The sequence below is a fragment of the Poeciliopsis prolifica genome, unplaced genomic scaffold, assembly GCF_027474105.1.
Source record: "Poeciliopsis prolifica strain line A6 unplaced genomic scaffold, Auburn_PproV2 SCAFFOLD002, whole genome shotgun sequence".
Lineage (NCBI taxonomy): Eukaryota > Metazoa > Chordata > Actinopteri > Cyprinodontiformes > Poeciliidae > Poeciliopsis > Poeciliopsis prolifica.
This window is the reverse complement of record NW_026562377.1, coordinates 3,754,671-3,782,500: the sequence shown is the minus strand read 5'-3', so window position 1 is coordinate 3,782,500 and position 27,830 is coordinate 3,754,671. Positions and strand designations below refer to the sequence as shown.

Here is a 27,830-nt window from a genome sequence, read left to right as displayed (position 1 = left end):
ATACTCTGGTGATCATTTACAGGATCATTTTGATGTTATGGGGATCTTCTCTTCGCAGATATATTGTGGTTAGAAACGTGATTGTGTCCCAATGCATCTGATTTAGAAATGAATAAAATCAGTTTCATTATGTTTTTTTTTTTATTATTTATTTTTTGTTCTCTTTTGGTGAAAAGCTGTAGACATCTGGTCTGTCACTGAACCATGAAAATGTGTTTATTGGCCCAGAAAGATTCTTTGATTTTGCAGATGAAATCTTTCTCCATGCAGTTGATCATTTTCCCCTTTGATTTTCAACACACTAACCATCCAGACATTAAGATATTGTCATTTTTCATTCTGGTCTTTCAATAAATGTCTTGTCAATATAAACTGCAGGCTTCCCTGTTTCTTCATTACCTTGTAGTGGAAAACAACAAAGTAAGGAAGATGTTCTGATATATAAATACATTCTTTAACATGTGGTTAATAAAACTACGCTTTAAAACTTGTTGAAAGAGCAAAAACCCAATCAAAATTTCCAAACAAACAGTGTTATCAGGCTTTTGTGGCTGTTTATCGTTGGGGAAATCCGACTTGCTCTGATGGAGACATCTAAAATCTGCTAATATTTGTCACACATGCGTGCTTTATCTCACATTCTGCCATTTTGTCTTTCATCAATTCATTTAGCAATGTTTACATTTACTCATTTGACTGGTGTTACCCTGTTTTCAAGCGCACACTTAGAACTGAACAAGATTTCTTTATCGGAGATCAGGGGGTATGGTGGGATGAAGGTCAAGGGTTTGAAACTGCAGTTAGGGAGAAATCGGTTGGGGTGAGCTGGGGCCCCAAGAGGAGTAAGCAAACCCCTTTCTTGGGCTCCCAGGCCCCAGCAGGATCAGTGCGTGTGGATTCAGGCCAGGTCGGCACACAATGAAGGGAAATGGGAATTTAGTACAAACTTTCTCACAAAGTCTTTCAGTCTCCTGCCTCTGTTGTCGTTCTTACTTGCACACACCCCTGTCTTCACCCTCACCACCTCCACCAGTGCGACAACCACAACAAAATGTCAGAAACGCCAAAACCTGCTGATGGGTGTGCTACAGTAAACTGTTTGAGACACACATGGCAGGCTTTCTCCATAATCAATCAGTGCATTTTCTGAATGTAGTTTTTTCACATTGCAGAATTCAATGGAGATAGTTTCAATGTGGACAGTTTATATGAAAGGTCAACACCACAAACACATCATTGAGAAGGAAGGAAAAGAACATATGGCTGTTTTACTGTCTAGAAAGTTACTTTGTGAAGCAATATCCTGAACTTTCTGTTCACTCTTCCATCTGCACACCTGCAAGCCTACAAAAACATGGCCGTCCACAAAACTGCCAAACTGAGCAAGAAAAGCATCAATCAATGAAGTAGCAGAAAGGCTCATGGGAATTCCACAGGAGCTGCAGAGATCAGATGTCAACAGTACAACTATTAATTTTATCCTTCACAAACCTGCCAAATTTGGTAGAGCATGTTATGTACATAAGGTGTGAAGAATATTTATTCGTCAGCCTGAACTTGCAATCTCAAATACTAAAGATGCTGATGGCAGCATTATGCATTAGGGATGATTTTTTTTACATCAGCATGGAGAAGTAAACCTGTTCAAAAGTTTCTCAGAAGATGCTGAATGCAGGGCAGTACTAAAAGAAAACTATTTGGAGGCTGTGAGAGGGTGGAGAACGGGACATTGAGCCTAAGTGAATTGTATAATTGCTGCATAACAACAAAGATAATAGGACACAATGGTCACTGTCAAATTGATATTCGCCTCCACCCTTTAAATCCAACCAACAAGAGCCATTTCCTTTGTACCTACACATGCACACAGACTGGATTCCATACACACGCACACACACACACACACACACACGCACACACACACAGCTACTCCTCATATTAGCACAATATGAGGAGTTTTTTTTTCTTCAAAGGGACCATCACATGCAGATACACACAGTCGCTAAAAAAAACAGTTGCACCTTTTTTTATTTGGCTCTTGACAGACTTTATGCAGCCAGAGGCCGAAGTGTCTGTGCTGACCCAGCCTTTAGGCTTTTCCTCTGGCACTCCATGCAGGCGCCACCAAGCTGTGTCTGCAACACTTATATCATTCTACTTTACTCACCATCTCATCTGGTTCTGAAAGGTGTTCTAAAAAAGATGCAAACAATTCGACAGAAGTTGTGTAAATGTATGTTTTATGTTGAGATTTGAGTCAGGATTGATTTGGGCATGTAAAAAGATGGGCAACCGATCACGTTTTTGAGCTCAGTCTTATCCACATACGCACAACAAGCATGTGCAGAGAAAATGGGATCAAAATATTCTGCTGAGGCAAACGGGTCACAATAACAGGTCACTGAGGAGCTCATCGATCCGAGTTGATGGTGAATGTTGAGACCCTGTTCTCTGTAGAAAGAAAGCAAAATAAAAATATTTTCATCAGGAAACTAAATTATTTCAGATCGCTTTTGTACTATGACTTAGTATCCACTCTGTTCTTTAAACTCATCTAGTTCAAACACAAATTAATTAGATGATCTTTAGCAAATGTTTTTCAGATTTATGATTTATTTGGCCTGAAAATATCGGACATTACAGACCCACTCTATAGGACGTGTCATTATTTTCAGAAATATTTTTCTTTTAAAGAAGAAGAGAAAGTGCTTTGTTTACAAATGAAACCCATGTGATCTCCCAAAACTGAAAACAGGAAAGCTCAAACAATAAGAAGTTATTTGAACTTCAAGGCGATTGTCTGAAGCCACAAGGAAATGTAGGAAAAACACTAAATCAACCAAGTAGTTTTTCTTTTTTTTTTTTTTTGTGAGGAGCAAACAAGAAAGAAGCATGGGCACTCGTCCCAACTACACATCTCAGAATGGGACACTGCAGTGCGTTTAAAACATTGTGGAAGAAATAGACACAACAAGCATATTGTTCATCGTTTCCTGAGGCTGACTGATTAGGGGGGAGTCTGGCTGACCAAAAAAGCTGCAGGGATTGTAAGCAGCTCATCGAAGTGAGAGAACAAAGCTGTTACATTTGGCAGAACTTGACACCGGCTTGTTGCTGCACTCTGCTCTGTACAAGTTATGCAGCAGCAGGTTAGTAAGTCAGTCTTACAGGAACACATGAATCCCAGGTCTGTATCCAGCAATACATATCATCTGGTGATGCATTAATTAGACATACTTCATACCTATTTTGTTTCAAGGAAAAAGTTAGTTTAATTGTCCAATATCCACTTTGAACAAAAGTTGTAGAATACACAAACGTTTATATTAAAGCAAACTTTTTTTTACATGTGAGTAAACACAAAATACTTTTTTTCAAAAATCTTCAACTATAAATCTGAAAAGTGTGGCCTGCATTAAGCACCTGTGAGTCAGTGTTGATAGCATTGCACATTTAGATGCTGAACATTTAGCTAATTTTTTGTGAAATAGTTCAATTTCAGTCAGGCAGAGTGGGAAGTGGCTATGAAAGGTATTATAGAGCCTTGCCAAACAATTCTAACACATCAATATGCTTTAGTCTAAATCATTACATTGTTGGTCCCACTGTATATTTTTACAACCTCTTCAAGCAGCATGTGAAAGGTTTTCTTGCATATTTTGTTAAATTTATCTTTCTATGACCTTCTTTAGCTCAGCTGACAGAAAAACATCCAAGCATGATGCTGCCACTACTATGTTTTGCAGTAGGGAGTGTGGTTTTGCGGGGTTTAAATGCAAACATTGTACACATTTGCCAAAAAGTTGAATATGAGTCCTATAAATGAGTAAAACACTTTTTCTCAGTAGCATACATGAAGTTAACCCATCACTTTTTTTCTTTCTTCATGTCCTGCTGCAAAGGTTGAATTTGTGCAGCACACAATAGTCGTTGTGTTGACAGATTCCCCCACCTGAGCCATCTATTTCTGAAGCTCCTCCAGATCTACCATCACCTGCATTGTAAGTTTAGCCGGCTCGTTTTTGCAGATGTGCTGTTCTCTTTCTATCTGCCAGTGACGAAATAAACTGTCAGATGCTCAGAGGTTTGGATATTGATAAATACCCTTTAAACCTCTCTCTGGATTATAGATGACCTGGCTGTGATGTTACTTTGTCTTCATGAAGTTGTTTGTTCACTCGTCTGGTCTAACAAACCTTGGAGTCCTTTGAACAACAGCTGTATTTATACTGAGTTTAAATTACACGCAGATGGGTTTTGAAGACAGCGAGAATATGTGTAAGGCTTTTCTTTGTTCCTGCAAAGTAACACAGTTTGAAAGGATTACATCTAATGTAAAATACTAAAAAACATCAACTTTATGTAAAACTGTCCCATTGTCGTTTCCTTAACAAACGAGAGGATTTTTAAAATCTCTTTTCAGGTTAATTTGAGCAGTTATTATAGTGTTCTATTTTTTGTGTGTGTGTGTGTGTGTGTGTGCGTATCTTTTTTTTTTTTGTTTTGTTTTTTTTGTGGAGCCAATAACTTGAGCATATTAGGTTAATTAAAACATCTTTCGCATCGGGAAGGTCCGAAGCGCCAGCAGCTCTCCGCTGTCTGGTGACGCTCTTCCTTCCTCTCCCACCCAGAGAAGGTTGAGCTTCACCACAGCTCAGACCGCAGTCAGCGTGACAGCATTGATATACCTTCTCTGACAACTGCTTTATTACTGAAGAGATTTATGTTTTCTCACCTGACCGCGAGCTCCGGAACGCGCTATGCGTAAAAACACGCGTCGCCGTCTCGCTGCGGCGCCGCTGTAGGGTTGGAGTTCCAAAAGTTCGGCTGGCAAGTGATTTCGAGAAAAACGTGTTTTATTTTTCCAATGAGGATTACACCAACCATGGCGCTCTTGTGGGTGTTGGTATTCTCCTTCTGTGACTTATCAGGTGAGTGGCAGTTCATTAAAGATCTGGCAGCAGATAAACTCAGAAAATGTGTAACTGTATTTAAGAAAAACCATGATATTGACCATGTGTCGCTTTCAGCTAACAATTTATGACTTAAGTGAATTTACAGTTAGAATAATTTGATATAGTATCATAAACTTTGGCATGATAGAGTTAAACCCTCAGGGGGAAACGAAGCTCATCCAGGTTTCCTCCCATTGTTCTGTGGACTCTGTGGCTTCACATGCAGGGAGAAGGGATGTTGACCTTTAATGTGTTTGGCAAGACTTAACAGATAGCTTTATGCCTCATGTTAACTGTTCTCATAATCAATCTAAAAATCTTCATATTTGAGTGTTTTATTTATGTTTTTATGAAACCTTTTTGAGGTTGTAAGTCCAAATGATCCTAAACGTGGGACCGTTTCCTGAGATTTTTGGGTCACGAAGCTTTAATCAGTTGTGTTTTGAGATTGAGTTTATTGTTTCGTGAGAACATCTCAGAATACCAAAGAAACAACTCGTGCAATACTTCTGAAGCCACATTTTGCTCTTAGTTTGAGGATTGGAATAATGTGATCACATATGAAGAATGTTTGTGACTCAAAGAGGAGAAAATAAATGTGGATAAATCTGAGTGCAGAAATGTTTGGCTAATGAACTGCAGAGGAATCAACCTGTTCTCATAAAATTTGTAATACAATAAGCTGTCCAACACTGATTTTCTTTATCATTTTATTTTCTTTATTTAACCAGGTAAACCCCATTGAGATCTGGATCTCATTTTCAAGAGGGACTTTGAAAATAAGAGGGCAAAATGTCCCTCTTGAAAAATGTTGTAAGCCAGAAAAACAACAAGACCTAAAGTTATTGTTTGAAAACAAAAATAGAAACAAAACAACTATTGTTTTCAATTGGCACTTCAAATTTATTAAAGAATCCAGTTGTATATTATATTTTTCTGCAGAAGTTAAAATGTCAGTTTTTCATTTTGAAATGGTACACTGGGAAAAAGAAAAAGTTTGTTCCAACAAAACAAATTGTCTAATTTAATTAGATGACAACATCTAATTAAATTAAGTTTACTGATGTCAATTTATTAAGTTTGCTTAACATTACAACTTAGGACATGCTATAAATAGTTTTTCTCTTTAATTCTATTACTTGTTACTTATGGAAGCAATTTATTTCAGTTGTATCAACTTTTTTCAGTGCACCAGTAAGATCTCTTACTATAATCAATCCATCATGGTGGCCTTGCATATGTAATTTGCACTTCTGAATGTTTGTCCTATTAACTAATTCACAGAAAACTGCACACTTTCTGTTTGAGATCACAGAGAAAAAAAAACATTGGCTTGTGTTGCTAACGGTAGCTAGCATAGTCACTGAGGTTTTCAGTTAGAAACTCTGTTGTTTGAAGCTAACTAGAATATGTCAATTTAGCTAAAGCTTGGTGTGAACCGAAAATTCTGGATATATATATGTTGGTCTCTATTGATAAGTAGTTTCAGATAAAATGACCAACTATGGAAACAGCTTATGTATCCGTTATTAATTAATTATACATCACAGTTAATCTGTTTCTGTTTCCTTTGTATTGTGTCAAAATGTTTTTAGGTACCACTACATGCTGCAAAAGAACCATCAGTTTAAATTGTACTGTTTGAGATCCAATTAGTTTAACATTTTGTGATACATGCATTTTACGTGACCAGGGAATTACTGCATGTGGATATGTATACATGTATGTAAGTAATTATTTAACAGCAGAATATTGCCTGAAATGTTCGTTTATACAATTGTGGTTTAAGGAAATTACTATCTCACAGTTTGGAGGGGTAGTTTCCCATTCTGACCTCATCTTTGTTTAGTAAATAATTGCAATGGATTACTAGTGGTATATTATTTTACTGTTTAAACTCTAGACCTGATGTGGGGTGTATTTTCTTTTCATCTGGAATTAAAATACCCATCCAGTTATAAATCTCAATGTAAAATATGTGTACTCTGGACTTGAAAGCAAACAACTTAGCATACAGGAACTATTATGTGTTGTCCTGTCATGCAGGTGCAGTGATGGACTTGACGATGACCTCACCAGCAAAGGTCACCAGCGTCAGTCACTTCACCATCTCCTGTATCAATGGTGAGCACAGTCCTGCGGAGGTCAGGTTGAATATCAGGAGAGATAACAGTATCTTCAAATTACTAAGACCAGCTAGTTTTAAAGTGCAGCAGGACTCTCACAGAATTGTTGTGGCAAGGGATTTCCCTGAAATTGAGAATATTGGAATTTTCTATTGTGAGACCCCGGAGGAGTCACCACTTAAGCTCACAATGATAAACAACTTTATTGGAGGTATGTTCAGCTTCTAGACAACCAGATTTGAAGTATGAGTTCATTCATCTTGCTGGAAAAATCATTGGTGGTCTTTGCGTTCCCAGCTACTTTTATTCCAAAGTACCTTACAATGACTGTGAACAAAGGAGAGACCGCACATCTCAGCATGGAGATGCTGGGCCCTGAACGGAGGGACGTGACCTGGAAATTTAACGGTAAGGGAAGCACCGAAATTCAAAACGCATTGAAAGACCATCCAGACAAAATACTCGCACACATATAATGAAGAAAGTGAAAACAGAAACTAAACTCTACAGTGTACTTTGTTTTTCATGTTTTCAAAGGAAACTTCTATTATATTACACACTGGATTGAAGTGACTAACAGCACTGCTAAGCTGACAGTGGAGAATGCAACTTTGGCCAATCAAGGTATCTACAGTGCCAGCTATATTGCGGACAGCCCCCTCCATGGAGCCTGGATGAGACTTATCGTTAGAGGTTTGTAAAATCTAACATACTCCACCAGTTGCTATGTTGAAGGAGCATATCTGGGTGAAGATGTGAGACTGCTTGCATGCATATGTGGTGGGGCAAGCAGTGTTGTGTATATATATTGTTGATGTTGTGCATTGCAAAAGTAAAATTGAACTGTCTCATCTTTTTTTCACATTACATCCCCAAAGTCAAGCATTTATTGGGTCTTTATCTTTTTGTGTTAACAAAAAATAGTGCATTTCCCTTCAGGAATTAAATTACATCCATGTGTAATTTAATTCCTGCATGGATTAAATTACGTCCATGTGTAAATTACATCCATGTGTAATTTAATTCCTGCATGGATACAGCTGTTTTGTGATAGCATTGAGGGGAAAAGTCAGAAAACAAGCATGATGAAGAATCACATAGGAAAAATTGCGGTACAATTGAAAGAAAGTTAGGTTATAAAACAACATGTCAGAGTTCAGTCAATGAACAGAAAATGGAAACCTACCAAGGCATAACTGTGGTTGACAGACCCTAGTAACTGTGGAGGAGCTAGACGGTTCCAAAGCTCAGGTGGGATCATTTCTAAAAAAGAACAGCTATAAGGCATATGCTTCACAAATCTGGTTGTTGCGGAAGAGCTTCATGAAAATAGCCATTGTTTCTAGAAAGTCACAAGAAGCCCCAATGTTTGCAGTTTGTTACATCCTATGCAGGCGACGATAGTGGAAGATGCTTCGCTGGTTTCTGACCGACAGTATCTGATGAATGCTATGTGGAGTGAAAAGCCAGCAAACATCAGCCCGATAGTGAAACATGGTGGTGCAGCATTATGCTCTAGGGAGAGTAGAAACATGCATGGAGCTACATGTGTGTCAATCTTTGGAGAAAAATGATTTTAGAAGAAAAAATACAGACAAGCGGGGACAGTAAGATAAAGACTAGAAAGGCAAAGGTGTTAGAAACATACTAAAACTTGCTGCTGCTGTATCTGCATCAAAATGTGATTCTATAAAAGATTGACTCTGGGGAGCTGAATTCTAATAAAAGTCACTCTGTTCAATTTTATTTCTTTTTCAATGTTTTGCAGTTGTCTTAAAAGCATTGTGTTCCATTCTTTACACTTTACAGAGCCATGGTTCTCTAATTGTGTTGCTGCAGTGTGATAAAGTGTGCCAAAGCACACTAAACTCTGATGAAAAGCATTACATATAAATGAACTGCACTATGTCAGTGTGTGTGATGAAATAGGTGAATAAAAAGCACATTTTAAAACATTGTTCAGCATGAGGCGAAAAAGGCTCTTTGAAAGTGGAAATTTTTTATTTAAGAGGGGTAGAATTGCACTAACCGTCAGTTTCTCTATCTTGCATGGAGCCCATGTGCTGCAACAACTGCAACAAACTACTTCCAGCTTCTGTTGATCACTCCAACAGCTTGAATTCATTTTTGACCATTGCTCTATATGAATCAGACTTAACTGTGCAATAACTTTTTGGTTTTCTTAAATAGGTTCTTTACTCTATATATTTGAAAAACCTTATATTGGAAAAAAAATATTTTCCCTTGGAAAATAAATAGGCATGGCATTTTCTAAAACCACTGTGCTCTTATTGTCTAACTCTATCACACATTAGTGGTTTTCTTCAAAGTTTACTGTGTTAATCCAGAATTACTTCATTAATTGTGGAAAGCTTTCTCGGTCCAGATGTTGGAGCCGGCCCAAACCATAATACTACCACAGTACCAGATGAGATTCCATTCCAGTGTGAGAGATTTTCATGTTTCACATTGTTTCTCATAGCTTCATAAAAGCTGTTGTGGATTCTCCAACTAGTACTGTTTCAGTTGAGCTCACACACTCATAGAGAGCTGCAAAGCAAAACCCTGACAATCTGATTTGTGTCTGTTGTGGAAAGAAAACAGGTGATGCCTGTGATTTGTAAATCCAAATGTGTTCTCTGGATGTTTTTTGCCTTTTTGCTGACATTCAGATGGAGATATGAATCTGTTTCTCACCCCTGTCAAATGTACGAAACATAAAAAGCAGAACATGTTGCTCTAAAAAAAACTTATGCGGTTGGATATTCATAAAACATTCATCAGTTGCCTCCTGGCTTATGTCCTTGCTATTTTCTGCTTCATTCTTAAAATTCTTCCTTGTATAAAACTTTCTTACAACTTACAACTTGTTGCCTGACTGTTCTTGTTGGATAATTTTCATTATTTGATGTTCAGTCTCTTTTTTTTAATCAACACTGGAATTTTTGAATATTCAAAGTTATCTGGAACTCAGATGGTTTGGAGAATTGCTCATAGTCAGCTTAAGATTTATGATTTTGTGTTTGTTCTACTTCTATTTGTTCTATATTTTTTATAAAGTGGACAAAATATAAGCAAGCTGATTTATGTATCTTTCATACATAATGTGAGTCAAAAGGCTCTACATGAAAAAGAGGAAAACGCTTTAAGATAAATGACAGTGAAGACAAAAGATCGATTATGAAAATGTTTCTAATTTAAGCCTTTTGAGGCAGTTTGATCAAAACTTATGACAAATAAAATTCAGGCCTGAATATATAGCAAACATTTCTGCATGTTGGCTGTTTGAGAGGATTGTTTCGGAGCTATAGAGAAGCTCTCAACAAGGTTTCTTATCTGTTCTGTTGTTTTTATTTCTGCAGACTGCCCCAGTAAAAAGTGGGGTCATAACTGCGACAAAGACTGCCCAGACTGCCTTAACGGAGGAGTTTGTCATGATTTAGATGGGGATTGTGTCTGCCCTCCTGGATTTATGGGGACACGCTGTGAAACAGGTTTGTACTACACTGACACAAAATACTGAAGAATAATATCCATAAAAGTTGATTATCTATCTGTCTGTATGTCTCTTAGAAATATACAGAAAAGGTCATCTGTATTTTTTAAATGTACGCTATCTAACCAACTGGTCTATGTAAATGTTATGATCTATAACATTTGGACTGCTTTCACTATAACGTCATTGACTATTGTGTGACGAAACATAAATAACTGAAAAGATGTTTCAGCAGCTTTTCTGTCTGGTGACGCTGACAGATTGGTTACAGTCAGGGTGTTTTGCAATTCAGTTTGAAAGACAGCACATTTCTAGGAATACAAATAAATACATTTGTGATTTTTACCTTCCACCGATGGGGAGCAGCCTGCAGGGCAGGAATGTTTGGGAGAAACTGCCAGGAGTCCTGCAGAACCAACCACAACAGCAACTGCAAAGAGATTCGCTTTTGCCTCCCAGATCCTTATGGCTGTTCCTGTGCCAGCGGCTGGTTTGGGAGGCTGTGTGAAAAAGGTGTGTAAAACCTAACATTGTTTGTAGCCATATTAGCGTTGAATTCAACTATCCTCATTTTCTATGGTGTTTGGTTTGTCTTTTTTTTCAGCTTGTGTTAATGACACATATGGGCCAGACTGCCGGTTAAGCTGCAAATGCCAGAATGAAGGAGTTTGCAACCGTTTCAGTGGATGTCAGTGTCCCACAGGATGGAGAGGACAGAACTGCGAGAAGTCTGGTGAGCATCATAACAGACATATTAACCCTTTATGTAAAAATAAAAAAATAAAAGCCCCACTATTCTGATTTAAGTCTACAAAAAGAAAATATCAGTCTTACACAATTTTTGAAAGATGTAGAAGCTGTTAAAGACTAAGTATTGCTCACCAAACATTTGAAAGCTGAAACTTTAAAAGGCTAAACAGCTTTTATGTAGTGATAAATACACCACATTTAACCAAATACCAAACTGATAAAACTGTATTTTTTTTACCATGATTCAAAATCAAAACTTTCAAAATATTCTTATAGATAAAACTGCTTTTTTTTAATATCACCTATAATCCATTAATCCAAATATTTTCCATTCTTTTCCAGAACGGGCTCCTCAAATTTTGGATTTGGATTGTGACCTGGAATGTAATCTGAATTCCAGTCCCAAGGTCAAATGCTCTGCTACAGGCAACCCCCTTCCCAGCCACAACAGCTTTGAGCTTCGAAAGCTGGACAACACTGTGCTGAAGGTCAGTCGACCAGAAGCATTCTTGGGAGGATGACATATTGAAGGCCAAGCTAAAATAAACATGAAAATAAAGCATATCAATTATTTAAAAGGCAAATGTATCCAATACATGGTCATTTTTTCTTTCACGTTTTTTCATGTTAAATCACAAACATCAACGTATTTCTGGGGATTTTAAGTAATAGGCCAACACAAAGTAATGTAATGAAGGAAACATCATAAATGTTTAGTTGCTATAGAAATTCATGTATATTCTGATCAGGAAACTACCTTGGAGAGCTAGCAGACTGGCACTTTACCCAGGGATTTAAAAGGGCTCTGTGGTGAGTCTTGTCTACTTGTGGTTTCCTGTAACGGTGAATGGTTTATGGTGATAAATTAAAAAAGAAAAATACTGAAGTTCAGCCAGCATGTAGGTAGATCTCACAAGATATCCAATTCTAACTACCAGTGTTACTCTAATGCACACAGGTGACAGGTGTGAGCAGGTGACATGGTCCCCCTATGTTTTTATACACTCTGTGGATGTGAGAATATTTGTACTGTTTTTTTGTTTGTTTGTTTGTTTGTTTTGTAATGCATATTTTGACTTGAAAAAACATTACGCTTCCTCAAAGACTGCCAGTTAGTCTTCATGGTCTGGCTGCTGATTGTGGTGTGCCACATAGCCACTGCCCCCACATAGCCACTGCCCCCCCCCCTCAGTTATTCTTGTGTTATTCTTTCATATGATGTTAAGATTTTGTCTTGCTTAATAATCCTGCTGCTACAAAATGTTTCAGGAAAACTCTGCTCTCTTCTCTGTCACAGATTGAAATCACTTTTCCTAGTAGTGCAAATTTGTTTTCAAGTCTCATCCCATTCCCCTGTAGTATTGCTTTGTATCAGATAATTCAATTCATCATTTGATTAGCATTTTGAAAACAGAAAAAAGGCAAAGAAACATGTGAAATGACAGTAATGGATGAGAAGAAATGTTCATAAAAAGGCAGAAAGACCCCAAGAGCTATAAGATATAGGGACTAAAGTTTCAGAAATGTGGAAGTTGAGGGGGGAAATGTACTTGAACTATGCCTTGGCTGATGCTTTCAAAGCTGGGTCACATTTTGAGGAAGTCAACACAACAATGGTTTGACCAGATAAGGCTGTATCACTCTACATTGCAGCAGTCACCATGCATTGCCTTGATGTGATATGTTCAGACTATGTTGTTGTTACTGCTCTGTTTCCTTAAAAATAATGAAACAATCTGATGAATAGTTGTGCCAGCATTTCCCACAGGAACAAAGAATGTTTTTCTTGGGAGGACATTCTTGAGGAAAAGTCAAGCAGGAACAGAAGTGGGCACAGGAAATGAACATGTGGCTTTCATCCTGTATTGCTTAGCCATTTTCCATCTTTTTCACTTAGGCCTTTAAGACAATACAAGAGTCGAATCGGAGCACAGCCTTGTTTGAGATCCCTCCACTGAGCGCCAAACAAGGGGGATTGTGGGAGTGCCGGGTGTCCACCAATGGAGGCCGGGATTCTCGCAAGTTCAACGTTACTATTAAAGGTTTGAGCAGTTACTTATGAGCAGTGCTTTCATGTGTGTACAACGGGAACATTTTGTCACATTTGTTGGTGAATCATCTCATTTTTCTACACAGTGCCCCCAGTGCCAACTACAGCTCCAAAGCTACTTGAAAAAAGGAGTAAGCAGCTGCTGGTGATGCCAGTAGAGTCACACAAAGGCGATGGCCCCATAATCTCAACCAAACTTCTGTACAAGCCTGTGGAGAACAGAGACTTTTGGTCCTCAATTATAGGTAGGCTGAGAAAAACACAAAGCCAGTACAATTGCTTTTATGATTTTTATGTTTAAGCAATTTTCCACCCTTAGCAGTTGTAAACTTTGGAGTCTCAAATGTTGTAACATGTTAGCCAAAGCAACAAAGCTTGTTCAGATAAAAGAAACAGGGACTTTAAAACAAATTAAACAGAATTAATCATAAACACAGAGACTGCTCACAAAACTATTTGTGAGAAACGTACATAGAATACTCTTTATAATAATCTCTGAACAGATGGTCATGAGAGGGTCCAATACCCACATTCTTTCCTGCTTAAACTAAAATGTATCTGATTAGACATATTTACATCATACACCCTAAGGTGTATCTAGAAGTAGCAGAATACCATTAAGGACCTGGACTGCCAAACTTTGAATTAAACATCACAACCACAATTGAAATGTTTGGTAATCTTCTCAACTCTTCGTTTTGTTTCAGTTTATAGTGACAAGGAGCCCATCACTTTGATGAATCTGGAGCCTTCAACAAGGTATCGCGTACGCGTCCAGCTGAGTCGACCTGGGGAGGGAGGAGAAGGAGAATCTGGACCAGAAGCTGTCATGGAGACAGACTGCCCTGGTGAGACCAATGTATAACTGAATTGTCAGTTCAGACAGCCACACACGTTCAAAACACAAGCTTACTGATCTGAAAAAAATACCACAGCACAATCAGGCATATTCTGGACAGGGAAAACAATCAGAAAATAAAGACATCATTTAATTAAACATGAGTTAGTATTGTGATTACAATTATAACAAATGGAACAACTGTCTTAGTATGTTCATGCAAGAACGACATTGAAAAAAGAAACTGGGGGACACAATAGTAGAGAAAGAATAATAAGATTCACTTCACTACATTTCATTACAGTTACACTTTAATTGCACAAGAGTTAATCACATTCTTATGCTATATGAATGGACATTATAAAACGTAACTCAAAACATCTGCTTAAGAGAAAGTAATTATTCTCGTTGGACAGATATTATCCAAATGTGAAACCAAAGTTGACAAAACCTAGCATAAATCTCAACATCACGCATAGTACAACCACTCCCACGGACCTCTCTTGATGCATTGAAAAGGGTCCAAATAAAACTAACTGGAAGCAAAGAACAGAGCAACAAAAAAGAGAAAAAAATCAAGAGTTCACAAGGGCAAATGAGGCAGATAATTCAGGTGGGGGGCATGGAGGCTGGCCCAACAATGCTGTGAGTTCAGGTGGGGAGCTAAACGGTCCAACGATGAAGCTCTGGAGGGTGGTTTGGAGGCCATTGCAAGAAATGACAGAAATAGTAGCTGGCCTGGAAGCTGAAGGATCTGGCAGAGAGGATTAGAAATGGAGGCCAAGTAGCTGTGGAAGTAAACGGTGAGCCTTCTACAGCTACAGCGGTTTGAGCAGAAAACAGCCATAGGACAGAAAGGTAGGTCTGGAGGATAACTTGTGGGCCATTTAAATAAGTGAACTAGCGCCCAAAGCTTAGAAAAAGTCTTATCTGGGTTCACACTTAAATCGCTTAAAGAGTCTTTGGCAGAAGCAAAATTATTTCCAAGAACACTGAAACATACTGTAGTGGATGTGACTCATCCACAACTTCCTTCAAGGGCACAGGAACAAAGACTGGTGGAGGTATGTTTGTGATGATGAATCCATGATGGTGACGATGAGGAGTCCGTAGGATGCTAAATGCTAATGCTCTTGGCTGTGCGTTTGAAGGTTGCTAGAAACGAACGATAAACTGTCACTGATCCCTTGAAGACTTACAGTGAAGCATCTAGCAAACTCTTGGTTTCTGACAAAGTTTCACAATGACGTTTTTGGTTGTGTCTGTGGTGTCATGCTTGAAACTGCAGCAGAAAGGAAGTGCAGCACATGCTGCAGTGTTCAGACAGCAGTGGCAGTTAAAGATTGAACACAGGAAAGGTACATGGACATGAAACAATGCAGTTACTCGGTGGGGGCAATATTATCCTTTTCAAAGGCACATCTTCAACCCTAGAAAGATGAGCCGCTGCTTTACTATATTATCACATGTTGCAAAACCTTTATAAGTTCACCTTTGAGGTCCATGTTCAGGTCTGACCTTTTTTCATCAAGATTTGTTCCAGTGATGAAACCAAATACAAGACTGAGATAGGCAAACAGCCAAAGGAGATGGAAACTAAAACATGTAATTATAAAGAAACTTAAAAATGACATCAACCAAATAACCAAAAGTTGGGAGAAGGAGTGAAGTCAAATCAGGCAACATGAGTTGAAATAACTTGCATGGAGACATGTGGACCGAAGGAAACACAGCAGGCATTTAGACACAGTGTGTACCAGGAGCGACTGAAACTCTTGGGAGATTGAGGACCAAGTAAGTCTAATTACTAATTAATTAACAGAATGGTAGCAAATGAGAGGGAATCAAAAGGATAAGACAAATTAGAAAAGTTAACTGGTGCAAATTACTTAACAAAAACTAAACACAGAGATCAGAAAACAAAAACGGGGTTAACTGTGAGTGACAAAATCATAAGCCAACACAAAAAATGCCAAGGGGACTTCACTATTATAACTCAAAAAACAGCAAGACCACTGAATGACCTGTCTACCTGAAATATGGAAAAGTCTATTTGTTCTTTAGTCCATGTGGATATGCTTCAAATCTTGTGTTTTAAGAAATGAGAGGTAAAATGGAGAAGACCCTCAAAGTTAAGGCTTTCCTATATGAACTTACAGTGCTAACCTTTGCTGTCCCAGTTTTTTATGCTTTTTCTGATCCCCCATTACATTTTCCATTGGCTTGAGATCAGGGCTTTGTGACACCCATGCCAAGACATTGACTTTGTTGTCCTTAAGCCACTTTGTAACAACTTTGGCTGCGTGCTTTGCGTCATTATCCATTTGGAACAGTCATTTGCACCCCAGCTTTAACTTTCTGGCAGATGTGTTTAGATGTTGCTTCAATATTTCCACATAATGTTCTTTCCTCATAATGCCATTCATTTTACGAAGTGTATCAGTTCCTTCTGCAGCTAAAACGCGCCACAGCTTGATGCTACTGACTCCATATTTTATGGCCGGGATGGTGTTCTCAAGAATTACAAGCGACCCAATTTTTTCACGAAATGTAATGATGGCCATTATGGCCAAACAGTGCAATTGTTTAGTTGAATCAGATGCAGAGAACATGCTTCCAAAAATGAAAGTCTTTGTATGTGTTAGTAAACCTGCAGTCTGTTTCTTTTGGATTAATTGCTTCCTTCTTGCAGCGTGACTGTTTAGCCCATGGTGGTACAGGATATGTTTCACTGTCTTAATGTCTTAATGACACTTTCTTAACAGCTGCAGCCAGCATCTTCAATTTTATTCTGCACATTGTGGACAAAGAATCGATCTCAATGTGTCCGATAACCCATCAGAAGTTTCCAAAGCCATAATATTGTCAAATGGGCTTTACAGATGACTCTCTTAGTTTGAAAAGACAGTAATCATTATGTATTAAAACTTCATAAAAAATTCTCACATAGTACTTTTCTTATGATTGTGGCATTTAGCAAGTAGAAATGAATTTGGTAATTCTTACGAAACTAATCAAAATAATTTTGGACTGATTCAAAGTCAGATAGTAAGAAATAAAACTTTATGTAGTACATATAAACTTCTGGTTTTAAGTGTAATTAGACTAACTTACTGTTTCTACTTGTTTGCTGCAGAACCCACAGTTCAGCCTGAGATCGAAAATAGGACAGTAGACGGCCATAATGCTAAAGTGTGGTGGCGACTACCTACAGACAGTGACATCACTCCTGGCACAGCAACTGGATTTTTAGTGCAGCTCTTTGAACCCCCACCGTCCAATGAAAAACTTTTGGAGAAGACCACCCTGCTCAATGTGCTCTCTACCGAGTTTCACAACCTGAAGTATCATCATGACTACAGTGTGGTGGTGCGACTCATCAACTGTGGCAGCCAGGGGCCAGCCTCCAAACCTTTCCTCTTCCGCATCAACAGCCAGGGTAAATAGAAACCTCTGGTGTCTTTTATTGCTCATTTTTTTATGGTTGTGGAAAGATAAATGAGATCTGCAAATAGTTATGTACAGATGTTTAGAGACCTTACAAGACAAACAGGAGCTACAATACCCAACTTATGTTCTTTTACTCAATTTAAATAATTTTCGGACACAAAAATGTTGGTGTCTCAAATAACATATCAAAGCTACCGGGAGTCGCAAAAAACACATAAAACAAAAAAACAGAAAACACAAACTCAATGAAAAAAAAACATAATAATAATAATCTTATTGCAGCTTTTTTGTTGTTGCAAAACTTGTTCTAAAATAGCTAAAAGTAACTGTGTTTGTACTGCAGGCCCTTCACCTCCCCGCAGCGTGCAGGCCCAGGCCCTTTCCACATCGGCCGTCCAGGTGAGGTGGCAGCCGCCTGAGAATCCAAACGGAGGCATAATTAAATACGTCATAGAGTACCAGCCAGTTGGCCAGGGCAGCCCTCATCACTGGCTGGACATCAATGACAGAAACAAGACCACAAAAGACGTGACGGCGCTCAACAGCAGCACCCTCTACCAGTTCAGAGTAAGAGCTTGCTCCAAAGTGCCTGGAGAGTGGAGTACAGTTGTTCAGGAGAAGACGCACGGAGATGGTGAGAAGGAGCTTGTTCTCTATGTTGAAGTGTTTCTGGATTAAGATCGTAGTTGGATGTAAAAATTCTTTGAAGTCATTGCGTGACTTTAACATTGTTTAAGCTAAACACACTCACAACACTACAAATCCCGATGTCCTTGGTTTGCTTTCTCAATTATGATAAGAAGGATATAAAGACTTTATTGCTTCTTTTGAAGTAGTTTTTATGTTCGTTTTGATAAAATTGGCAATTGGAACAGAAGTCCTTAAGATGACTACTAAAACTACATCTGCTGCTTCCTTGGATAGAAACAATCCCTGCCTCTCTTCTCATTTTTATTCTTTGTACTTTGTCTTTTCTATGAAAACAGACTCACAGATTTTAGCACCAACCACCCAAGGTGTTTCTCGAAAGCCCACCGGGGACGGTAATCAGCTCCTGGTGGCAGTTGTGGGCTCAGTAACAGTGACCTGTGTGACCATACTGCTCGCCCTGCTGGCTCTCTTCTATATCAGGAAGATGCTGCTCAATCGTCGGCGCACATTTACCTATCAGTCTGGATCGGTGAGGGTGTGCTAGTATTAACTTTGGAAGAATATAAAAATGCTTTTCAAGACTGCTTGTGAAACAAAACATTCACATTTATTTATTTGCAAACATTTATGGTAGGGAGAAGAAACTATTCTGCAGTTTAACTCAGGAACCCTGACCCTAACAAGAAGACCCAAGCCCACGCCAGAACCGCTCACCTATCCAATCCTTGAATGGGAGGACATTAAATTTGAAGATGTTATTGGAGAGGGCAACTTTGGCCAGGTTAAGACGGCTATTTTGTTTTTACTAATTTGATAAACGTATGAACGGCAATCAAATTAAGCTAACCATATTTTCATTGCAGGTTATTAAAGCCATGATCAAAAAGGATGGCAACAAAATGAGTGCAGCCATCAAGATGCTAAAAGGTAAGCACTTTTCAACATTTTAAACCAACTCAAATGTATTTCTACTTTTCTTGCAATGAGACACATAGTATGATATTGAAATGGTTTTGATTAGACATTGATTAGGTTATTGAAAGCCCAAGTTTTTCTTTGGATATTATCTGCTATAAAACTCATTTTTGTCCTTCGACCTAATCATGACAGCATTACAAGTCGAAAAAAAAAAATACATTGTTAAAAGTACAGTGAAACTGATTCTTTTCTTAGTTGTCCATTGTATCTAGAAAGAAAAGAGCTGAAATGTAAGAATGTTTCATTGCCAAATAACTTGAAGATCAGAGGTTAGAACAAATGTTTACATAAAGATGATTAAATAATGTTCTGGATATTTTTGAATAAGCTACTACTATTCATAGAAAAGCTTGAACAATTTTTAAAAGACAAGTTTCTGAGATTCGAGTGAATGCCTGTGAGATTTATTCTGGAAAATTAGTTTGACCTGTGTTTTGTGTAATAATATGAAGCATGCTGTTCTGCCTGCAGAGTTTGCCTCAGAGAATGACCACAGAGACTTTGCTGGAGAGCTGGAAGTGTTGTGTAAATTGGGCCAGCATCCCAACATTATCAACCTGATAGGAGCCTGTGAAAACAGAGGTGAGTGAGCGACATCTAGTGGTGCATTTGGGTGTGGAACAGTTTTGAAGTTGATGGTTCATGATGTCGTGCCAAAAGTCCCAACAACTAAATAAAATCCTGTGCACCTATTTGCTTCCCCAACTCACCACAATAAGTTATGAAGTAATAAAGTAAGCTTTGTTCACCTAATTTAAAATCCTAAATGAAAAGAGCATGAAAATGCTGGAAAAAAAATGTTATGAAGTCCACAAATTTGAAAAGAAAAACTGAGTGATCCAGTTTGCAAGTTCTATCTCGTAAAAAATATAAACTTTTTGGCCTTCATACAAGTTGTAAAGTGAAAGAAAATTAATATTTCCTATCATTCCACCTCATATTTTACATACTGAAACATAGCAATGGCAACATCTTACATTGAAACAATGCATGATAGATACATTAAATTTGGTTGTAACATAAAATGTGAAATGATTGTGAGGTGCTTGATATTAAAATCTAAAAAAAACATAAGATTTCTAAACATTTTTGTAAAAACTGTTTTTCGTAAAGAAAATCCAGGTTTTGTAGTTTTCATGAAAATTAGTTTGAGCAATTTTTATAAATAATTATATTATTCACTGTAATTATTTGAATAAGTTATTCCTCCCAACTTATTCAATTGTGAGGAATAAGTGGCCATCCCTCCCAACTGTTTTCTCTCATCTTTGAAGTGAAGGCACCAGAAGGAAGGAATCCAAAATGAAAACCTTTTGCCCTTTTGAAGGGATTTGTCCATTATTCTCATTTCTTTGCTATCTGTTTTTCAAAGGCTGAACAGATGCCAGTTCCTGCCATGATAGCAGTCCAACCCAAATAATGTGATTACTTTTGTTTGATCAAAGACTAATGACATATGAGAGAGGAAATTTAGTGGTAAGCACATTAGAAAAAGCATTACTAATCCAATTTAGCCTTGAGATATAAATGGTTGACAAATTCAAGAATCGACGCCACAAATCTACTGAATAATATGAGCAAAAAAAACAATGAAACAAGGTTATTGTGAATATTTACACCAATAAATCTCTGAAAGCTAAATATGTTTTCAAGGGGAAGCAGTGGAGAAAGTAGGTTAATAATTGAGGGAATAAATAAGGAGCCATTAAACTATTTGCATAGAATTTACAAGTGGTAACTTTTGCCATTATTTTCTTTCACAATACAATTCTAAATGATTATCATGGTGATTAATCCATTGAGCTTCATACATACAAACGGAAAAGCTTGGGGCAAGATCAAAGTCTGTTAAGTTTTGATAAGATTAGTGATTTCAAATCTTGTTTAATTATTAATATATTTTGTTTTAATTTTTTCTGTGGCAGATATGTCTGGTTGTTTTTCTGCTGGAAATACAGGACATTCTGTGTGAGATATTTATCCAGGCTCTCCATCAGACTGTTATTCCTTCCTTCCCCATACGGTCCTCACTAATTGTGTTGGCACTCTTACTGATCCTGGTGAAATCAGCATGAAACCTTTCCAACAGCTACAAATGCCTAATAGCCTGTGGAAAGGCTGAAAGCTGTCATCTGTTGACAGAGATTCAGCCATCTGGTTGAGTTCAGTGAGGATTTTATAAAAAGGTCCAGCCTACGTCTGAGTCAAGTTTAAATTGTTCAAGGCCAAGTCCCTTACCATCTGTAGCCAGTTGGATCTCTGAGCAACTGCAACCAAGTCTGCCAAGGCCTCACTCAGGGTTTTTAGGTAGACAGGCAGGATATTGTTGTCGAATAAAAATACAAATGAATAATTTAAACTAATTGAATGTGATGCTGAAAGGCTCTTGGTCTTGAAATATTGATTGAGATAATGTCTGTATCATGGTACTGGTTGGTATGTCTTCTTCCTCAGTGGGAGTAATGCTGATCTGCTGAGTTGAATTAACATAAAGTACAAGAACTTGGAGATTGTACTCCTGCTTTATTCCAATGCACTACCACTACAGGATGACACCACCACGTTAGACAGTTATTAGATTTTTTTTCTATTTGAAAATATCAAGTTGGAAACTTGAAGCATAATTTGTGGCAACGCCACTAAATAATTAAACCTTCATTCTGTTAGCTAAGTACAGTATGAAAGTTATTTATAGAAGGCATTCAGCTACCCGAACTGGGAAGTTGATCTTGAACCTTAATGATTTTTAAAATCAACATTAAATTGAGATTAAACCACCTAATTCTTGTTTGGATCCTATTGGCCAATTTGAAAAGCAATGCTTCAAATAAATCATTAAAACCCTGAATGTGCATGGTATGTCGGCTCACAGCTAGCATACAGTATGTGTGTCACAGTTGGCTGGAGCGATAGTGACCGTCACTTTTACAGTAACAGAACTACGTGGAAAATTTGGCAAGCCAGCCAGGAAGCTTTTTCGAGAACTGTGTGTCTTTTTTCAGGCTACCTGTACATAGCCATAGAATACGCTCCCTATGGGAACCTCCTGGACTTTCTGAGGAAGAGTCGCGTGTTGGAGACCGATCCTGCTTTTGCAAAGGAGCACGGGACAGCTTCTACCCTCACCTCCCAGCAGCTGCTGCAGTTTGCTGTTGATGTGGCAACTGGCATGCATTACCTCAGTGACAAGCAGGTAAGATAGAAAAAATAATTCTAATATGCCTCATAGTGAATAGTCTATCCCTTGGACTTCAAAAACAGCTGTTGTGATGCTGCATAAAGTATTAAATCTTGCACACAAGATTTCACTAATCTATGCAATGGGCCTTCAGTAATGACTGTGTAAGTTATGTTCACACTTCAGGTAAAGTTTATTTTCGCCCTTTCTGAAACATTCTCATTTTACAATTATCACTACTTCCCTTCTCATCTCCTCTGTGTTGGTTTTAGTTCATTCACAGAGACTTGGCAGCAAGGAACGTTCTTGTAGGGGACAGCCTAGTGGCAAAGATTGCAGATTTTGGTTTGTCCAGAGGAGAAGAAGTGTATGTCAAGAAAACTATGGTGAGTTGTTTTGTTTTTTTCTTTGTTTTCAACAAAGTAATCCAATAGAGGGCGCTGAAAGCATCTCAGAGTAGATGAAATACACCAGTCGTGTCCTGCTTTTTTTTATATCTTTTGCTAGTTTAGCACACTATAATCCTGTATATATTCATTAACATAGTCTAATCTCACATACAGTTTAATTAAAATGGGGTAGGAAATAAATCTGCCCTGAGCAATGGGGAAGTCAGGTTGATTGAGATGACATAATCTGAATATTTGAGGGGTTAAAAAAGTGATTATGAATGGCAAAGTAGCCTCAAACTATTTTTTATGTTGATCCAGACCTTAGAACACAACCACCAGCATGAACAAATCTTAACTTACTTTTACAACATAATAGAAAAGCTTTATTTTCTGACCGAGTTAATGATCTGCATATAATCTGCAGATTGTTAATATGATCTATAGCTTCTCCTCTAGAGGGCAGTAGTCTGTAAACATGCAAGCTACCTTCGTGTGAAGTAATTGTAAAGCTTTGTTTTATATTGCTTAAAGCATCATGTTGAGAAAACAGATGTTTAAACTGATTCAGAGATGGTGTAATATTGTTCAGGATTTGACATTTCAGTTACTTTGTGAAAATTAACCAACTTAACATAAATCTGCTGGCTTGCTTCTAGGGTCGACTGCCTGTTCGGTGGATGGCAATTGAGTCCCTGAATTACAGTGTGTATACAAGCAAGAGTGACGTGTGAGTCTCTCATTTGAACAAAATGATGGCATTAAAGTTGTAAAATTGTTCATTATGCACAGCACAATGTGTCTTTCTTCAGAAAACAACAAATCATCCCCCGTCACTGTTACACTGATAAAAGTGTGCAACGTAACTGATAAGTACAAAGCAGGAAGCCTAGGAAACAGACTGCCAGTTGACTCGTTGTCAACTGGAGCCTGTTTATACAGCAGAAAGCAGGCCAGCAGCGCACAGGACAGCAAAAGGAAGAAGAAAAAAACCTTGCTCATGAAGATCAAAACAGCATCAAGAATTAGTGAAAGAAGAATGAGTGAAATTTCAGTTGAAAACAGTGCAGCAGAGCACAAACAACATTTTTTCTGATTTTGTAAGCCACACCAGCTTGTGACATATAAAACTGGTGGTTATGCATGTCAGAAAGTTTTTCTTATCAACTCTAGAAAAGATTGTGGCTTTATGCTTTTGAAAATGAATGACACGAACACATCTTCATTTTTAAATAGAAACTTCAACTGCTAAATGATTAAAATGAAAATCTTCGTGTAGTTCTTTTAATTTCTAGTTTTCTAGTTCATGCATTTTTAGTTCAAGCATTTTTAGTTCATGCATTTGTAAAGCCAAAACTTGTATGAATGCAAGATAAGATTGTTTTGGAGTTGTACGGTTTTTGATCTGTAGATTAGCAGAGCTAGCTTCTGTTTGCAGGGCACCAGATTTCATCAACAAAGTGCATTTGCTCTTTTATGACAGTTAAAAACGGAAAGAAAAAAAAAACACTTTTATGTTCTCTCTAACTTGCTTGATCTCAACTATTTTTGACCTTCTTCCTCACAGATGGTCTTTTGGAGTTCTACTTTGGGAAATTGTGAGCTTGGGTAAGAATGCTTACAACATTGTAATAAAATGCAAGTTCAAATTGTTTTTCTGTACAGACTGCAAAGATACAGGTCTTTTAGTGCAAGTGCCAGAAAAGTTCTGTATTTATTTCTGCTTTTTGTTAATTCTTTTTATATTTTCAAGAAAAGTTATCTTCACCAAATCTACCCATTAGCACAATAACCTGTCTGAAAAATAGGTCTACTTTAACCTCTGCTGTGCATTTCATGGTCTCATGTTTTACATTGCGTTTATTTTCTGCTTCTTGTTTGTGTGTGAATTAGGTGGTACACCATACTGTGGAATGACATGTGCTGAACTTTATGAAAAACTGCCACAGGGCTACAGGATGGAGAAACCCAAAAACTGTGATGATGAGGTGTAAGTGTCCTCTTCCAAAAGGCAATTAATTGATTTATTCAGCTCTGCATTTTAGTAATTGTTAGGAGTTTTGTGAAAATTAGCATTTTTATCCAAACATTATTTAGGAAGTTCTGTCATTGTTTGTCATCCCAGTTATGAACTGATGAGGCAGTGCTGGAGGGATCGTCCCTATGAGAGACCACCCTTCTCACAAATCTCTGTCCAACTAAGCCGGATGCAGGAAGCCAGGAAGGTAATTCTTGATTCACAATAGCATTCATACCGCTTTAAGTTTTCACTTTTTCCCTGCAAGGAGGCCCCTGAGACAGAATGACGCATGGTGGTGGAAGCATGATACTGTGGGGATGCTTTTCCTCAGCAGGTAGAGGGAAGCTAGTCAGAGTTAATGAGAAGATGGACTGACCTAAATGCAGCACAATCCTAGAAGAAAAATATTTGCAGATTGAGAAGTTCCGGACTGGAAGAGAAACTGCAGGTTCATCTTTCAGCAGGACAACGACACTAAATATACATGCAAAGCTACCATGAAATGGTTCACGCCAAAGCCTAATCATATATCAAAATGGCCTAGTCAAAGAATAGGCGTATTTCTAATCAGCAACTTTGACATGTTTGATTACAAAAACACATAATAATTTTTAGATTTCAATCTGTAACATTTTGACAGTTTTAACAAAATGTGAAAAGGTTCAAAGGGTATAAAAACTTTCACCATGCACTGTATCACAAAAAGTGTTGCGTCATCAATCATCATGTTACTGCAATTTCTCTTCAACGCAGACGTCCCTTTATTACAAATTAACAGTCACAATGAGAGAGGTAGAAATGAGGTCATTTACGTGAAGTGCAGCTGCTAATTTCAACTGACTGCTGTAAATAGATTTTATATTTCTCCATCAGTTTTTCTGAAATTCCAAACCTCATCTATCTTCCAGGCCTACGTTAACATGGCTCTGTTTGAGAACTTCACCTACGCTGGGATAGATGCCACCGCAGAGGAGGCCTGACTACCAGCCCCCCCAGACCCTCGCACACCACGTAGCTCCAAGACGAAGACGAGCGGCAGGCCGCCACGTTACTGCCACCATCCCACCAGTCAACGGCAACACAGGAGGACTGGACGCTTCACCGCAACCACCCAGCTATAGATGGAGGACTGTGACAGGACACTTTATTGGGTTACCAACAGCATGAGGAGACGTGGAGAACAGCTGAGCCTTCGGTGGAAAGATGCTTTTGCTAGAAAGCCTTCTGGAAGAAATACCCCTCTCTTTCAATTCAATGTAAAAGCAAAAATCAACAGACGTAACTTTCTTTCTTCTGATTTTATATTTCTCTCTGGTCCCTGATGGGGCGACTTATAAACGTGGAGCTATGTGATTTGCTAAAACACCAACGGGTCTGTGGGGTGTCTGCTGGATTTTTTATTTTTTATTTTTTTTTACTCATGGAGGAAGAACTATTTTTGTGGAGAAAACTTTAAAGGACACAGTTTGGACTGCAAACAGAAGTTCTCAACTTTTTTGAGAGCGAATTGTGACAGATACCATTGTAGCACTTACAGTAGCATGATATGTGCCATTTGTCATAGTTATTATCTGTGTACTGCATATCACTGCCCTGTGAAAATAAGTACCGCTGTTTGTATTTTGATACATTTGTAAGAATTTTGAAAAAGTATTAGAGCCATATATTCAAATTAGGCAGAGTTGTAGAACAATGTATTTTTTAGACAATGTGGAAGACGTGTTGAAATCAAAAATTATCTCCACACCATAAAGCACATTCAACACTTTTAGGAACCCTGGTAAATATGTGTAAAAAGCCTTATTATGAAATTGTATTTTGTTTTCTCACACTCATACAGAATTATAAAAAAAAAACATCTGGATTATTAGGAAAACATTTCAGAGTTTGCTTTTTTTGTGGGGGGCTGTTTGTGTTTTTTTTTTTTTTTGTTTTTTTTTACAAAATCAATGTCGCCACACTTACTGGAATTCTTAAAAGTTGAAACTACACACAAAGGAGCAGGATGGATATAGAAAGCAGAACATAAAAAAGTACAATTAAAAAATCCCAAAGTTGACAATTAGAGGGTTGCAGTCATCAAGTTTTCAAAGATTCTATTGGATTCTACATGACAACCAATAGTTTGGGAGGAATGTTAGGTAAAAATCTGAAAACGAGACTAAAATTGAGGCTTTTGAAAAACAAAATTTGGGAAAGCAAGACCTTATGGCCAAGTACAAAGGAGGATCTATGATGATGTGGGCCTGTTCCTCTACAAAATGCCCTGGAAACATAACTAGTTGGGGTGAAGGTTAACTGTAAAGGGCTCTGCCAACAAATGTAAAAGAGATCATAACTGAATCTCTCAGCAGGATTAGAAAATGTATGACCCAGTTAACATCAAATAGAAAATACATTTATCTTAGCCCCAAGGTCTAAACCCTGGTGAAAACCTTGGGGTGAGTTGAGGATGATAGCAAAGAGAATCCAGGACGCTGGTTGAGTGTTACTGGAGAATTACATGTCAGTTTATGTTGTGTTAACAGCAGGTGCCAGGAAGTTTGCCACCAGTGATTCTGTGTGTGTGATTAATCTCAAGCAGTCAAAGATGAATCAATTAAGCTTTTTACTCATGTTTAGTGGGGTGTCGTTATGTATGGAGGGTGTTGTGTGAGCAGTGGTTGTCAGTTTGAATGTTGTACTGTTAGAAAACATGTAATAAAATGTTAGCATGGATGTCATGGATTTATATTGGTTCTTAAACAATTGCTTTCAAGACGACCAGCTTTTCTAGATGGTGTGTGAGAAATGCTGCAACAGGACACGTGAAAAAAGAAAAAGGAATCCTGATCTGCCCAGCTGCACTGAGCTGATCTGTCACCGGGTTTCCTCCACAAACCGACCACATGCACAGAGCTGTCTGTCAAACACGGTTTCTGTGACCAAGCTTCCTGAGGAGCTTCTAAC

At 38.0% G+C, this 27,830-nt stretch overlaps 1 protein-coding gene across 2 annotated transcripts; it reads left to right on the top strand.

Moving 5' to 3' along the window:
* The first annotated feature begins 4,673 nt into the window (after window positions 1-4,673).
* On the top strand, window positions 4,674-27,599 carry tie1 (tyrosine kinase with immunoglobulin-like and EGF-like domains 1). 2 transcript variants are annotated; one of them, XM_055055979.1, is made up of 24 exons: window positions 4,674-4,931; window positions 7,002-7,292; window positions 7,379-7,489; window positions 7,619-7,774; window positions 10,444-10,575; window positions 10,944-11,090; window positions 11,182-11,310; window positions 11,670-11,815; window positions 13,225-13,369; window positions 13,464-13,622; window positions 14,085-14,225; window positions 17,352-17,654; window positions 18,009-18,299; window positions 18,652-18,845; window positions 18,951-19,097; window positions 19,180-19,243; window positions 19,766-19,876; window positions 22,297-22,487; window positions 22,745-22,858; window positions 23,521-23,591; window positions 24,429-24,469; window positions 24,755-24,851; window positions 24,987-25,086; window positions 25,790-27,599. In XM_055055979.1, the coding sequence occupies exons 1-24, from the start codon at window positions 4,868-4,870 to the stop codon at window positions 25,859-25,861; spliced, it is 3,417 nt and encodes a 1,138-aa protein (XP_054911954.1). In that variant the 5' UTR covers window positions 4,674-4,867; the 3' UTR covers window positions 25,862-27,599. The 2 variants fall into 2 exon arrangements, with proteins under 2 accessions (XP_054911954.1, XP_054911963.1); XM_055055988.1 differs by lacking the exon at window positions 17,352-17,654.
* The last annotated feature ends 231 nt before the right edge of the window (window positions 27,600-27,830 follow it).